Below are 13,515 nucleotides of genomic sequence, written 5' to 3'. Positions count from 1 at the left end.
TAGATTTATTATTTTACCAACATTTCACATAAAATTGTTGGGAAGGGAGGAGTGGGAAAAGACTGAAATAAGATCCCCAATGTATTTTAAGTGTAAGAAATACTGAATTACTCAAGGAATGAGCTCACAATTAGCAATAGTTTAATAAAAAAGGTAAGAAATATATGACTAGGACCCTGAGTCCATAAACCAGGCTCCACTACAGGATTGTTTTGCAGGATGCAGTGCTGTGCACTATGCCCAAGGACCCCAAGCTCCAGTTGCTGCTGGATCACAGTTGGGATCCTCATCAGGGTAAAACACAGGCACTGAATGTTTATAATAATACTGAAGCCGTGACAGCAGTTTTTCTACCACATGAGGATATTTTTCAGACAAATCATTTTTTTCTTCAGGATCATGAACAATATCAAATAGCCAGAGTCTCTTTGTTGGTGGATCAGATGATTGAATCTCTGACTCATTGAACAAAGATGGTGGAGGGAACCAATGACTGCAGCCTGCAGAAACAGGAATAGTCCAAGGGTTAATTCTCAGACACAGAGCAGCAGTGTGCAGACAAAGAGTTATACTGTAATGGACAAATTCACTAGGTCCCTTGACAAGCCACTGGCCAGTGACTTTTGCTGCATTCCTTAACTCTAGCCCAGCACCACAGTCTGTCTAGTCCAGGGCTATCTATACAGGAGTCCTATTTATACAAAAAAGCTGCACCACTGGGATTCAAACTTCCCTGTCACTTAATTTCACATAAATTAATTTCATGGATTTTCTTCTTGGATACAATGATCCTCATGGGTTCCTTTCATCTTGAGATATTCTATGATTCTATGATAGTTTTTCCACTACTGTGAAAGTCATTTGTATACAAAATATTTGCAAAATGAAAGAATATGTTGTTTGGATTTTAGAAGTCCCCCTTCTAGATTTTTGCATGTGATCAAAAACCTGAGAAGTTAGGAAATAACTAAAAGCAATGAAAATACATTAAACAGAATTAAACTGTGTTTGGGGTGGGTGGGAGATACAACACACTGTACAAAAAGGAGTTACTTTGTTACCTGGATATCCAGTTAGTAACTTCCATTTTCCATGTCGGATTGCTGCATGCATGGATATATTGAAAAGTGTATCACCCCATGGAGAAGTATTGCTCTGTGGTAAAGATGTCCTGTTGTCAATGCCAAGACCTTAATGAAACAGTAAACGAAGTTAGGTACATTGCATATGCATGAAGTAATTTTTAGAATTCTGTTGGAAACAGAGTGGTATCATCCATTTATTTTTGTGTCTTGGATGAAGAATTTGTTATATATATGTGCAAAGATCTGTGCTATTGATTCACTGGATGTATTTAATGCAGAACTTGAATTGCACTCTAAAACATTACCAGTGGAAAGTGTCACACCTGAGTCCAGATAACTGGACTCATTTTGTATACAGATATATATGTGTATCTCATATACCTATATTAAGAATGATCATGACTGGAATTGCTACATTTGCTCATACAAGTGCCTGTACCTTTTGCCACTTAGGAATATAGGATTGAAAGATCTCCTGAATCAATGCTACTACTGTTAATTCTCTTAGATCACGCCGGGGACCAAGTCCCAGGTCCTGACTTGTATCCACATGCAGAGAGCTGTCTCTCTGGAGTGAGCTGGCTACATTCACACAGATCCATACCTGGCCAGCAAGGTAGAATAACAGAATCTAGAATTGTTTAGGTTGGAAAAGACCTTTAAGATCTTCGAGTCCAACTGTCAACCCAACACCACCATGCCCACTAAACCATGTCCTAAAGTGCCACGTCTATGTGTTTTTTGAACACCTCCAGGGATGGTGACTCCACCACTTCCCTGGGCAGCCTGTTCCAATGCCTGACAACCCTTTCAGTAAAGGATTTTTTTCTAATATCTTCTGTGGCATGACATAGCGTGAAGCATGTCTTCATGCTGTCTTTGGTAGAGCTGCATATGTGACGTGACCCCATATCCAGATACTGCAGAAAACTCTAAAGTGTCAACTACATGCAAATTCCCTCTCAAAAGGAAACCTGAAGCTCCTTATAGGAGGGAGCTCAGAAGAAAATTAACATGTTACAAGGGATGATCAGGATACCAGCTCTTTACCGAAACCAGGAGGGAGTCAGACTGGCACTCCAGGAACAACCAAGCCGTCTCGCATATCAGCTTTCATAAACAAGACAGGAGTTAAAGACATAAAATCTCAGGGGTTTATATTAACTATATCAGCTGATATCTGTTTACAAAAAGACTACCATAGGGCAACTCTATAAGCAGACTAGAAACAAGACGTCAGAAGGTGGAGACAAACCAGTGTTGATTTCTAGCATCTTTCAGAAGATGACTTTCAATCCATTTAGGGAATTTGAAGGACTCAGCTGACAGATTTTTGCCACTGAGATGAAAAAGAGAATCCACGAGATGTACAATAATCATGTGAGATCCAATATTAGGAGCAGAACTACAGGTTTGTGAAAAGAGTAAATTCTGTACATCACAGTGGGGCAAATATAGATCTGCTAGAAGTAAGAAACAGAAAGTTTGGAAATGAAATGCTGGGACACAGTTTCTCTACTTTTTATGAAGGTCTTGCTAAGTTTCTGTTTTACTACTGGGCTTCACACTTTGAATCAGCTTTTCTTTAATGAGCACTTTTTGTGCATACCCAAGTTCCCTGTTTACATCAGACTTGTCTAACGTTCCCAGGCAAATAAGGCTATAAAAGGGGACTACTTGTTTAGAGTATGCATACACAGGATGAGGGGCCCTGAGCTCATCTTAGATCATGAAGCACTGAAGCTGATGGTAAAAAAAAACCCCAAGCCCCTAGCAGAACAAGGAAAACTTCATAAATACCCCCAGAAGTATCTCTTCTGGAAGATAAATGCCCACAGAGCCATGTGATGTCCGTAGCAGATATGAAACAGTTTAAAGATTAATATTCCTTACTCTTCAACATCATTACGTTATGTATTATTCTGTCATCATCTTTGCTACTGGGATACTCATCTTTGCCATCTACTTTCTTAAAGAGCACAATGAAAGACATTCAGCAGATCAAAAACCACAACCATGCTTCTTAAATATTACAACTCAAAATTACAATGTTAAGGCTTGGTCTAAAGGAAAAACTATGTGCATCTGCATTTCTGATTTTAACGTTTAGCATGGAGAAGATGCTTCTGATTGCTGAGATACAGTATGTGAAGCCATAGTATTACACAAGATAAATTATTTAAAATACTTCAAATAAACACTACGAAAGATTGTATTTTTAGATATACTTTGCAAAATATTCTTAGAATGCCATGCATGAGACTTAAAATAAGATTCAAGACAATAAAACAATTTTTAAAAACCCTTATTTGGTCCAGGTAACAAAACCAAAATCCTAAACTAAGAAATGCTTTTATCAGAGCTTGTAGTTGAAGTTGTTTGGTGGAATATTATCTTTCAGCAAAATCTCTTGAAGAGAAAAAGATAAATTCCCTCATGTTGAGCTATTATAAACAGAATTCTGTCAGTTGTGTTAACTCACTCATTGCAAGCACTTGTCTTGTGCCAAAGAAATGTACTGTCTATTATTCAGACAAGTGCATTGCTTCCCAGGCAGTATGGGTCAACTTTTATCAGACATATCAGCCATGGAAAACAGACTGATGCTTGTTTGAATGCTCTCTACACAGGATATTTACAGGGCTACCAGTTCATTACATTGTACAAGCACCAGATAAGGAAATAAGATAAATAAAAATTTTGCTTGATCTGAGTTCTCTTCTTCCCATGATACGATTTTCACCTTAAGTGCGGTTATTCCTCCCCTTGCATTTACCTGACTTTCTCCTTCTCTTCAGTCCAGCTGTTAAGTTTCTACCTCTGTCTTCATTCCTCAGCTTCTGCTAGTGCAGTTGAAATGCAAAATGCCTGGGCAGTCTTCTCCCTTGCTGTATGAATTTTTCAGGGATCCCTTTTCCAATTCAGCAGACTAAAGAAGACACATTCTTTTTGTTTCCTTTGCAAGATAAAAAGTTCATTCCCACAGCATCTAAGCAGTTTCTCTCCGCATCTGTTCTAAATCATTGGGGTTTTTTTTCTTCTTTTTTTCCATTATGGTTGACCAGACAGTAACAACAGTCTTGTGGACTAATTCAGCAGTCAGAGGACAGATGCCTTTTATTGATCTGTGCAATCCAGCCTGCCTTCACATGCCTGCATATCCTCCTTATAGACTTATATATAAAAAATGTGATGCTTTTGCTTGTGCAAAGAGGCTAGACATTTTATTTTTCTGCCATTGGATCACCAGTGTATCAGTAGCTAATGAAATACTAAAGCCTTGTTTTCACCTTAAAAGAAAAAAAACACAGCCTTTGCCATGAATTTTCTTATTTTCAAACAGCAGCCACTGCTTCCTGAAGCCGAACTTTGGAGCCTCACCAGCTGCTGTATTTCTTTTTAAGTAGTCTCTTGGGAAATGATACAACTTTTATTAGTTAAGAAAGCAGTGAAATTTCATTCAGATATTTAGTTTCAAATATTTAATGTTACAATGAATTGATCTAAATATTTTACTGTTTTGTTTGGAGTTGTAGGTCACCAAAATGTATTCTTTTGTATCTCTACAGAAAAAACAAGTCCTTCAGAAAACGTTGCCCTTGGTAAGTGACTTTGGAGTTTGTATCATATTTCAAGACCATCCTTAGTCTTAACAGCCTGAAAAAATGATTTCAGGATCAGATTTTAAAGGAATTGCAGTGCCCAACTCCCACTACCTGCAAAAGCAGTTTATTACCTAAATAGTTTAAAAGCATGGTCCCCTTATGAAAACTTCAGCTTAGTTCTTTTATTTTCATTATCATACATGGTCTCTATAAACAGATATATAGTCCAAATTAGGATGTAAAAGCCTAAATAATTTTCAAGAGCTAATTTGTATCTTCAAGAGACCCGATTTTTCAGAAGGCCAATGTCATCAACTTGGAAATATCTAGGTGCTCAGAAAGAATCAGTCAAAAAAGTTAGCTGCATTTGCAAAAATAATTGCTATTTTGATAATCTGAATATTCCATAGCATACTGTTCAGGCAGGACATTGAAAAATTTACTCCTGGATAAGAATATAAACAACATCCTGAATGATGACCAGAGAATATGTGGGACTTTTCTAAAAAGTGAACAATCTTTCATCGCATTAAGCCTTGCTAATGCACAAACATAAGTACAACAAAAGGGAAAGTAATGAACATGGGGGAAAAAAGTCAGTCTTCACTCTGCATACACAAAAGAACGTGCTCTGGACAAGGCATTGCTATTTAGGGAAGAGTTTGTGAAGTTGTAATGAACAGGTAATGTCCGGCAGCGGTCAAGAAAAGCAAACCCACTACTAGAAGTGGCAAAGAATGGGACACTGTGCCACCACCTAGGTCCTTGTGCCTCACATGGGATACTGTGCGGTTTTGGTCCCCACATCATAAAACGGACACAGAAAAACCATACGAGGTACAAAAAGATATGACAAGGAAGATTAGAATTATGGAACAGCTTCTGTGTGAAGAATAATGAAATAAATAGGACTCTTCATCCTCAAAAATGGACAACTAATGAGGGACAGGACAGAGATCTATGAAATTGTGTGGCCATATGTGAGAGACTGAGAGACTGGCAACCATTTTGTCTCAACTAACCAACCAAGCAGGTAGTTGCAAGCAGCCAAATCAGGAGGTGCCCTGCAGTGGTGGAGTAGTGAACTGTTTCTGGGAGGCTTTCTAGCGGTTGTGCCTCAAAGAGGCTTTCTGGCAATTGGCTTTCTGACAAGTTTTCTAGCAGCTACACTTCAGATGTTTTGTCACAGGTTTGGAGTTCTGCCACGGGCCCTTTGCCACAGCAGTTGTGTAAACAAGTTAAATGGGATAATGGAGCAGCAGCAGTCCCCCCCATTCCCTCCTCAAGAACTTTAGAGAAAACCCCACAACACATGCGCAAGGGTATAAAGCGGGGGGTGGGAAGACCAACCCCCAAGGGGTGCGCCCACTGCCTGAGGAATCCAGACAGCTACTACCAAGACTCTTTCTTCTCTGGATCCAAGGGTGGTGATACTTACCTCTCCTTTTCTCTCTTTCTGCTCTCTCTCTCTTATCTCTTCTCTTCCTCCTACCTTGTTGTTAGGATTACTTTGCTACATCTGCTAGGTGTCAAGTTTTTTATTCGAAATATCTGCTACGCCAAATTTAGCCACACTTGTGTTATAAGCCGACATTAAATAAAATGTATTTTGAGCATTTAGGAGCCATTGTTATGACTCTTGCACTGGGATTTGCCAAGTGAAATGGGATATTGAAATGATCCCTGTCCCTCCTGAGTCATTGTCGTGACTCCCGTGTGTGGCAATGAACTATCTAAAAGATCACCTCCCCCGAGCCCACTGAGTGGGATAGGACACCATGACAAGCTGAATAAGGAACAACTGGTCTTTCCAAATAGGGCATCAAATAAATTATGGTATATTCATAACATATATTCATGTATTCAAAATAAACAATATATATACTTCCTTATCACAGACCAAACTCAAGTGTGGAATTCCTTTCCATGGGATGCTGTGGATGCTAGAAGTTTATGCAGGTTGAGTGATAAAAAGGGTTCACAAGGTGGAAGAAAAATCCATCAAGGATTCTTATATCCAAAATCACAACCTAAAGATCAGGAGCTTCATTAGCTGCAGGTTGTGGGGGGCACACAAGAGAAGTCTATTTATGTGCTTGCCCTCATACTCCTTCCTACACAACTGCTACTGTGAGAAACAGAATAATGAGCTAGTCAGACATACACAAGGCTTGTTACCAAATTACTTTCAGTTCAGGACAAGCCAAATATTTTGTTTACAAAAGAAAATGCTATGTCAAAGTAGATTTATGCAACCCCTTTTCTATTAATCTCTGTATGTACTGAACCGAAAGTGTCAAAACTTTCACAAAAGGTAAGTATAGAATCATAGAATATTTCAAGTTGGAAGGGACCCAAAGATCATTGAGTCCAACTCCCTGCTCCTCGCAGGACAACCTAGCACTAAACCGTATGACTAAGAGCGTCGTCCAGATGCTCCTTGAACTCTGACAGGGTCGGTGCCATGACCACTCCCCTGGGGAGCCTGTCCCAGTGAGCAACCACCGTCTCAGTGAAGAACCTTTCCCTAAAGTCCAGTCTGAACTTCTCCTGACGCAGCTTCATTCCATCTCCTCGTGTCCTATCGCTGGTCACCAGAGAGGTGGAAATCAGCACCTCCCCCTCCGCTGCCCCCCGTGAGGAAGCTGTAGGCTGCGATGGGGTCACCCCTCAGCCTTCTCTTCTCCAAGCTGAACAAGACAAGTGACCTCAGTTGTTCCTCCTAAGTCTTGCCCTTGAGACTTTTCACCATCTTGGTCACCCTTGTCTGTAAGTATGTATGATTCCGATTCAGGTTTAACTGTAGTTTTACAAATGCATGAACACCGTGATTCATTTCTAGCATACATTCTAGTTTACTTTCAGTGCTATTCTTAAAGGGAGGGGTAGCATAAAGAAACGAGAATATTACTTTGTATTAGCAATGGCTTCCAATGCACAGATCAGTCTGTATCAGTGCAGACAAGTCAGTTACTTGCTTAAGGCTGGTTTTTCACTTATACCAGAACATAACTCAAGAGTAAAGTAATTGAAATAATGGATTCACACCAGATTTATACTACTGTGACTGAGATCAGAATCTGATACCTTCATTATTTCCTGCTTTAGTCATACAATTTTAAATTTAGAAAAAGCCCCTACAATATACAGAAATGTTACAAGATGACAGGTTTTGCCATACTGAAGAAGTTATCTGGTACATTCAATCCAGCAGTGTGTCCCAAGAAGTAATTAATAACTGATGATTCAAAGTAAAACAGAAAACTGCTTACTTTGCCCAGCAATCTGTTCTTTCACTTGACTTTCTAAGCATAGGGAAGATCATAAAAAATGATGCAATGTGCTTAGCCCTGGTTTTTTTCCTCCCAGGCTTTCAAAAAGCTCTTCTGACCTCATTCAGTATCCAATGTGTACTCCTGATTTAATACATCAGTTAGGTTAGGTGAAAAAATACTTACAGGAAAAAACCTGTCTTCCTATGTATTTTTGCATACACTTAAAATAGCCTTCTGCTTAACTCATTAGTTCACCTATCCAACTGGGCAATGATTTCTGGAGGTGGAAAATAGGAAGAAACACTTCTTCGCATTTCTTCTCTGGTGATCAGTGTGTATGCTTGAGAATTGACCATCTATTCCTTGGCTCATATAATCCTAGTTACCTATCAGAAAATTACCTAAAATAAAAAAAGGCTAATGTATCTGACCACCATGAAAAAGACAAAAATGCCTGAAAATCCATTTATTTTCTGTGTAACTCAAAACCTTTTAAATTCTTCTATTACTGCTGCACACCAAAATAACTTTGTGACCCTTTGATGCCTGCAATGCTACATGGTAATAAAAAAAAAAGGAGGGTTGATCCAGTTTTACTACATTTTACAGCTTTAGATGTCTTATCAGAAGCTCTCTACTCCTCTTCCTGTGTGGGGCCTATAAATCCAGCTTGTTTATTTCTCTAAGTCTTATGATGTTCACTGATATTCTCTGCAATGTTTAGTATTCAATCAAGAGCAAATACTAAAAAAAAAAAGTTTTCCTAATGCAAGCAAAATCAAAAAATAGCAAAGACAACAACAAAAAGCCACTGCAACACAGTAATTAGTAGGTACACTGGAAAATTCAGATCTGTCAGCACCTTTGTAAATATTTCCCATGATTTCTTTCAATCTTCTGCTTTCTACTTTGCAAAGCAAATATTTCAAGCACCACGTAACCATAATTTGTAAAAAAAGATTTAAGGATAGTCAACAACCATATTGTGTAAATTGGCAAGATCAAAAAAAAAAGGTACAATCTGAACTTTTTTTTTGTGAAGACAGGCTCATACTTCAGATCACTCTAAAAGATAAATTTGTGGAAACATTTTATTAAATACAATAAATTTCTTAAGAGTATATTCATTTAACCTTCGCTATCTGATTTTTAATCACAAGAAGAAAGACGATAAACTGCAAATTTTCAGCTGAGATTTTAAAGAGGGAATATATAGGGGAATACATATTCTGTATCAATATATATATGATATTTGCACAGATCAAATAACTATAGGTCAATTATTCTTCTCATTCCTCTAGCTCTCCTTCTTCTTTCTTTCAATGAGACCAACTCAAGCAATTGGTAGAAACCTAAAATCTGGAGATATAAATAGACAGTACATCTAAAAACAAAATATTCTGCCTTCAGCCTATGATTAAGATGATGAAAATGATCCATGTTGAGAAGAAGTTTTCTTGGTTAGTAAGAGATCAAAGAGCACACAGTTCTCTCTAACCTGCCATTTAGCAAGGTCCGGACCACAAAATTTAAAGGGTCTAAAACAATATTGCTTGAAGCATGCTATATTTCTGTACACTGTGGTCTACAATACTAGTGTGCAGGGAAGCAATGTTGGGTACTACAGAGCAATTTTGGAAAAAGACAAAAGAGCATTAATTTATTATTTATTTGGGAGACAGACCCCTGCCCAAGGAGTTAATGTAAACAGCCTGAGTGACTGTCAGATTGAGCATGCCTCTACAATTTTCCAGTATCCTATACAGTAACAAAAACATTCTTTTATAAGCAGCTATAAATAATCAGTGCCCTGTAGAACAACATAAGCAAATGAAGCTTCTACCTTTGTTTCTTCATCTGCAGAATGAGGATGTTAGAAGTTATCTACCTTTTGCAGTATATATCCCAAAAGAAAAAGTGAAAAATATCAGCATTCTCTATACTTAAACTTCTATTTATGATAATATAATGTAGCAGCAGACTCAGCCATATGACAGGAAAAATATAATCACAAAAAGCTCCAAGCTTAATTGCAACCTGCTTGATGAAAAAGACTGAAAAGCATGCATTAAGAAAATCCACAAAACCCAGGGTGAATTAAGATTGTAGATAGCTCGCTCTCTTTCCAGTGCAAATTAGAAACACATCTGAAACAAATAATAAACAGGTGCTACTGCTCTGCAGGTGTAAAGTACATTTAAGAGCTTTCAGCCAAAGGAGGAATATCTCCAACATTTCCTGTAACACAAGTGTGTGTGCATATTACACTACCTGGACATCTAAATAGTTTGATACCTTGCAGTTTACAATGTATACCGTACAAAAGGAGTCCCTAGATACTGTCTTAGTAATTAAAAATTATCTCTGTAGTTCTCAAGACTTCTATTTCAGTATAAATTTTGTGTGGCTATGCAACACCCCCTATCACTTATTTGGTTACTCCAATCCAATATTTACATAATACATAACAGGATCCACATAGAACAAAAGTTTACTTCTCATACCTGTTGCATTAAAGGGTAAAGAAGTTTGGCAGAAAATAAACCCCCTTGTGTTCCAGCTTATCCTCAGATGTCAGAGGGGCTGGGGGCAGCTAGGTTTAATTTCTGACTAATGTCCAATTCAGTTCTGTAAGTCCGGTTGCGTTCAATATGTTGAACTATCACGATGACAGATGCACTTAATAGTGTACTGTGCTGTCGGCTTAGCCACGTTCAACGCACGAGAATTACCAGACTTAGGGAGTTTGGTTGTGTTAATGAACTATCACAACTAGATTAATGAGCAGAGCAGTTTATTAAAGCAACAGTACAGGTTCTTTTGGATTGCCGGTGATAAATACACTGTCTGCAAAGCACATGCAAATAACAATAATACAGTTGACTACAAGCACAATAAATTATGGAAAAACTCTATAGAGATTTCTAAGTTTCCCAGGGAGGCACTCGGTATAACAGAAGGTTTGAATCTCACCCAATAGGTGTCCCTTTGGGGGGGGAAAGGGGAGGGGGGGGAGGAAGAGAGGTTCAGAGGTTCGAACCTTTAACTGATCCCAGAAGTCAGCGATGTCCTCCCAACTTGTCTATCATGGTGTCTTCCCTAACAGTCTTCCTCTCTTAAGCCCTTTCATATTTTCTTATTTTTTAGGTGGAGCTTGAGTGACTCTAGTCATACATACCTTTACTTTGATTGGTATAAAGTTCTCTCACTTTACTTTTAAAGGTATATGCTAGAGATTCAGAGCGCATGCTCAGTGGGGGATGGTCGCACTTCAGAGGCAGGTAGTTTTTGGGATGGAGGTGTGTTTTGGTATTATAATGAAATTATAATGAACAAAGTTCACCCAGGGAACATGATTTAGCGTGTCACTACTCCAGAACTGGGTACTTATGATACAATTCAGAAGTAAGGCAATAGCATTGACAGAACTCCCCTTATTTCACCTCCTTGCTTCACTGGGTTCAGTGTAGGGACCTTCCATTCTTGTTCCAGTAGTTCCAGCTCCCCATCCCTGCAGTGATATCACAGAGTCTGGCCAGTGTTTCCACTCCACTCCACCCTCCGCGTTGTTTCTCTTCGAGTCAGCAAACCAACCTCCCCTGGTGTTGCTAACATCTAAGGTTGCAGGTTATGTTGCTTAGGGAATTATTATGGAACAGATGTCTTGCATATCCACTGCATTCCACCCTGCAGGTCCACCTTCCTTTAAGGTGTGTGTGGGGGGGTTCTCATATTAATAAGTCATCTAGGTGTGAGTAGGCATTAAAATAGGCAATGATATTTAACTTAGATAAAGGTAAAGTGGTGCATGTGTGAAATAACAATCCTAAATTCACATATAAAATGATGGCCTGCATGTCACCCATAATTGTCCAAGACTGAAACCTTGGGATCGTGACAGATTGAGCTGATGCTTTTTCAGAATTATGTCAGCATTGGTCAAAAAGAAAACTGAGTGCAAGGAGTTACTAGAAGAGGACTCATGAACAAAGAAAAAAGCTCTGTGCAACTGGAAAACAGTAGTACTGGTCTTCCCATCTCAAAAAGAATACAGTACGACTAAAAAGGTTCAGAAACCACTTACAAAGTTGGGTGACATGCAAACCCTAGTGAATTAAAATCCTCTGCTAGATATACATTCTGCTTAATCAAATTTGTATGTTCTGTGGAACTCCAGGGACCAGGCTGCTTCTATACCCTGCATGACCAAAGGAAGGTTCTTCCCATCTTGTGTGATATTGAGCCAAATGCAATCAAATAATCAAAACCTTACTGTTTTAATTGACCGGGGACATAGCAATGTAACACACAGGCCAAATAGTTTGAGTGCTTATTACTCAGACCTCATGAAGTATCTTGACTGAAACCACATCATCTTGGTAGTTGTTAGTATATTGAGTGCGACTACAGTCTCTACCTGACCTGACTAGACATTGTCTACAATGCCTAATGGCACTACTACACAGTATGTACCCACAGTGAGAAAAACTCAAACATGGTGAAACACTGGATGAGACGTAAATTCTTTACCCAGGAAATTCATCATCTGCTTTTGCCAGTAACAGTCATGCTGCAACTGGACTAGACTACATTCTCTGAAAAAATACAACCTTGGCTACCTCCTCAAATTCAGTTACATGCCTTTTTTTTTTCAATCACTGAAGATGTTTCATGGAAAACCTCCATGTTATTCTATCACTTTGTAAAATCTTCCTTTAATAGCATCCCAGCTTATTGGTATCAGAACAGCTAGAACACCTCTCTGAGATGCTGGTCCCCTGCCATCCTCACCCCCTGTGATAAATGAGATTTCATTTTGTCAGTAGGCACCACAAAAGCCACAATTGCCACTCAGACAGCACAGCAATGAAGTCCTGCCTGTTTGCAAAAACTCCTGGGAGGATCATTGGGACCGCTCATGGTTTCAAACATATCTCTGCTAATTGAGGCTGGAGAGACACATACAGAGCTATAGGTGTGACAAGAGGCACCCATCATAGGATTCTGTCACATATGCCCTCAGAGCAAGGAGCACAGCCATAACAAGGTTGCATCACATAGCCAGAAGGCAAGAAACTACTGAACTGCAGAAAGTAGTGCTTGCAGTAAGGCAGCTTTATGGAATGAAGTGGCACTTACGCCTATGTCCAAAAAAAGATACTGCATTTAAAATAATTCAGTCTTGTGCATACAGATTGTTAACTCACTGAAGACTATCTCTCCAAGAACAGAGGCTTTCAAAAGGTAGTGTCACCTAGCAAGGGTGATAAATTTAAGGGGATAAATTAGATGTCCAATTTTTCTTTTTTTTTTTTTAAATTCTGGTGAGATTATACTCTAAAACATTATGAGTGATTTGAAAAAAGTTTCTTTACTTTGTAAAAATGTTTTCATTAGTGAGGAGTGAACAATTCTGTATGTCATGGAGTAGAATTCTGCTTAATAGTTGAACCAAACACTGGGAAAAAAAAACACTCAGGCTACTTCCACTAGAACTTAAAAGCAACAAACAATAACCAGTATTATTTTCACAGTAAGGCGATGCCTCCC

The 13,515-nt window shown here is 38.7% G+C and overlaps 1 protein-coding gene across 1 annotated transcript in view; it reads right to left on the bottom strand.

The window, feature by feature from the left end:
- ARSB (arylsulfatase B) overlaps nucleotides 1-13,515 on the bottom strand; it is a 67,509-nt gene continuing 53,994 nt past the window's right edge. Inside the window, exons 7-8 of the mRNA XM_075021784.1 lie at nucleotides 1,062-1,190; nucleotides 1-500 (exon numbers count right to left, since the gene is read on the bottom strand). Coding sequence (XP_074877885.1) covers nucleotides 235-500; nucleotides 1,062-1,190 — 395 coding nt within the window. The 3' untranslated portion in view covers nucleotides 1-234. The remainder of the gene's footprint in view (nucleotides 501-1,061; nucleotides 1,191-13,515) is intronic.

This window comes from Buteo buteo, chromosome Z (genome assembly GCF_964188355.1).
Source record: "Buteo buteo chromosome Z, bButBut1.hap1.1, whole genome shotgun sequence".
NCBI classification, from domain to species: Eukaryota; Metazoa; Chordata; class Aves; order Accipitriformes; family Accipitridae; genus Buteo; species Buteo buteo.
The sequence above is the reverse complement of the archived record's forward strand: the minus strand, read 5'-3'. Positions and strand labels throughout refer to the sequence as shown.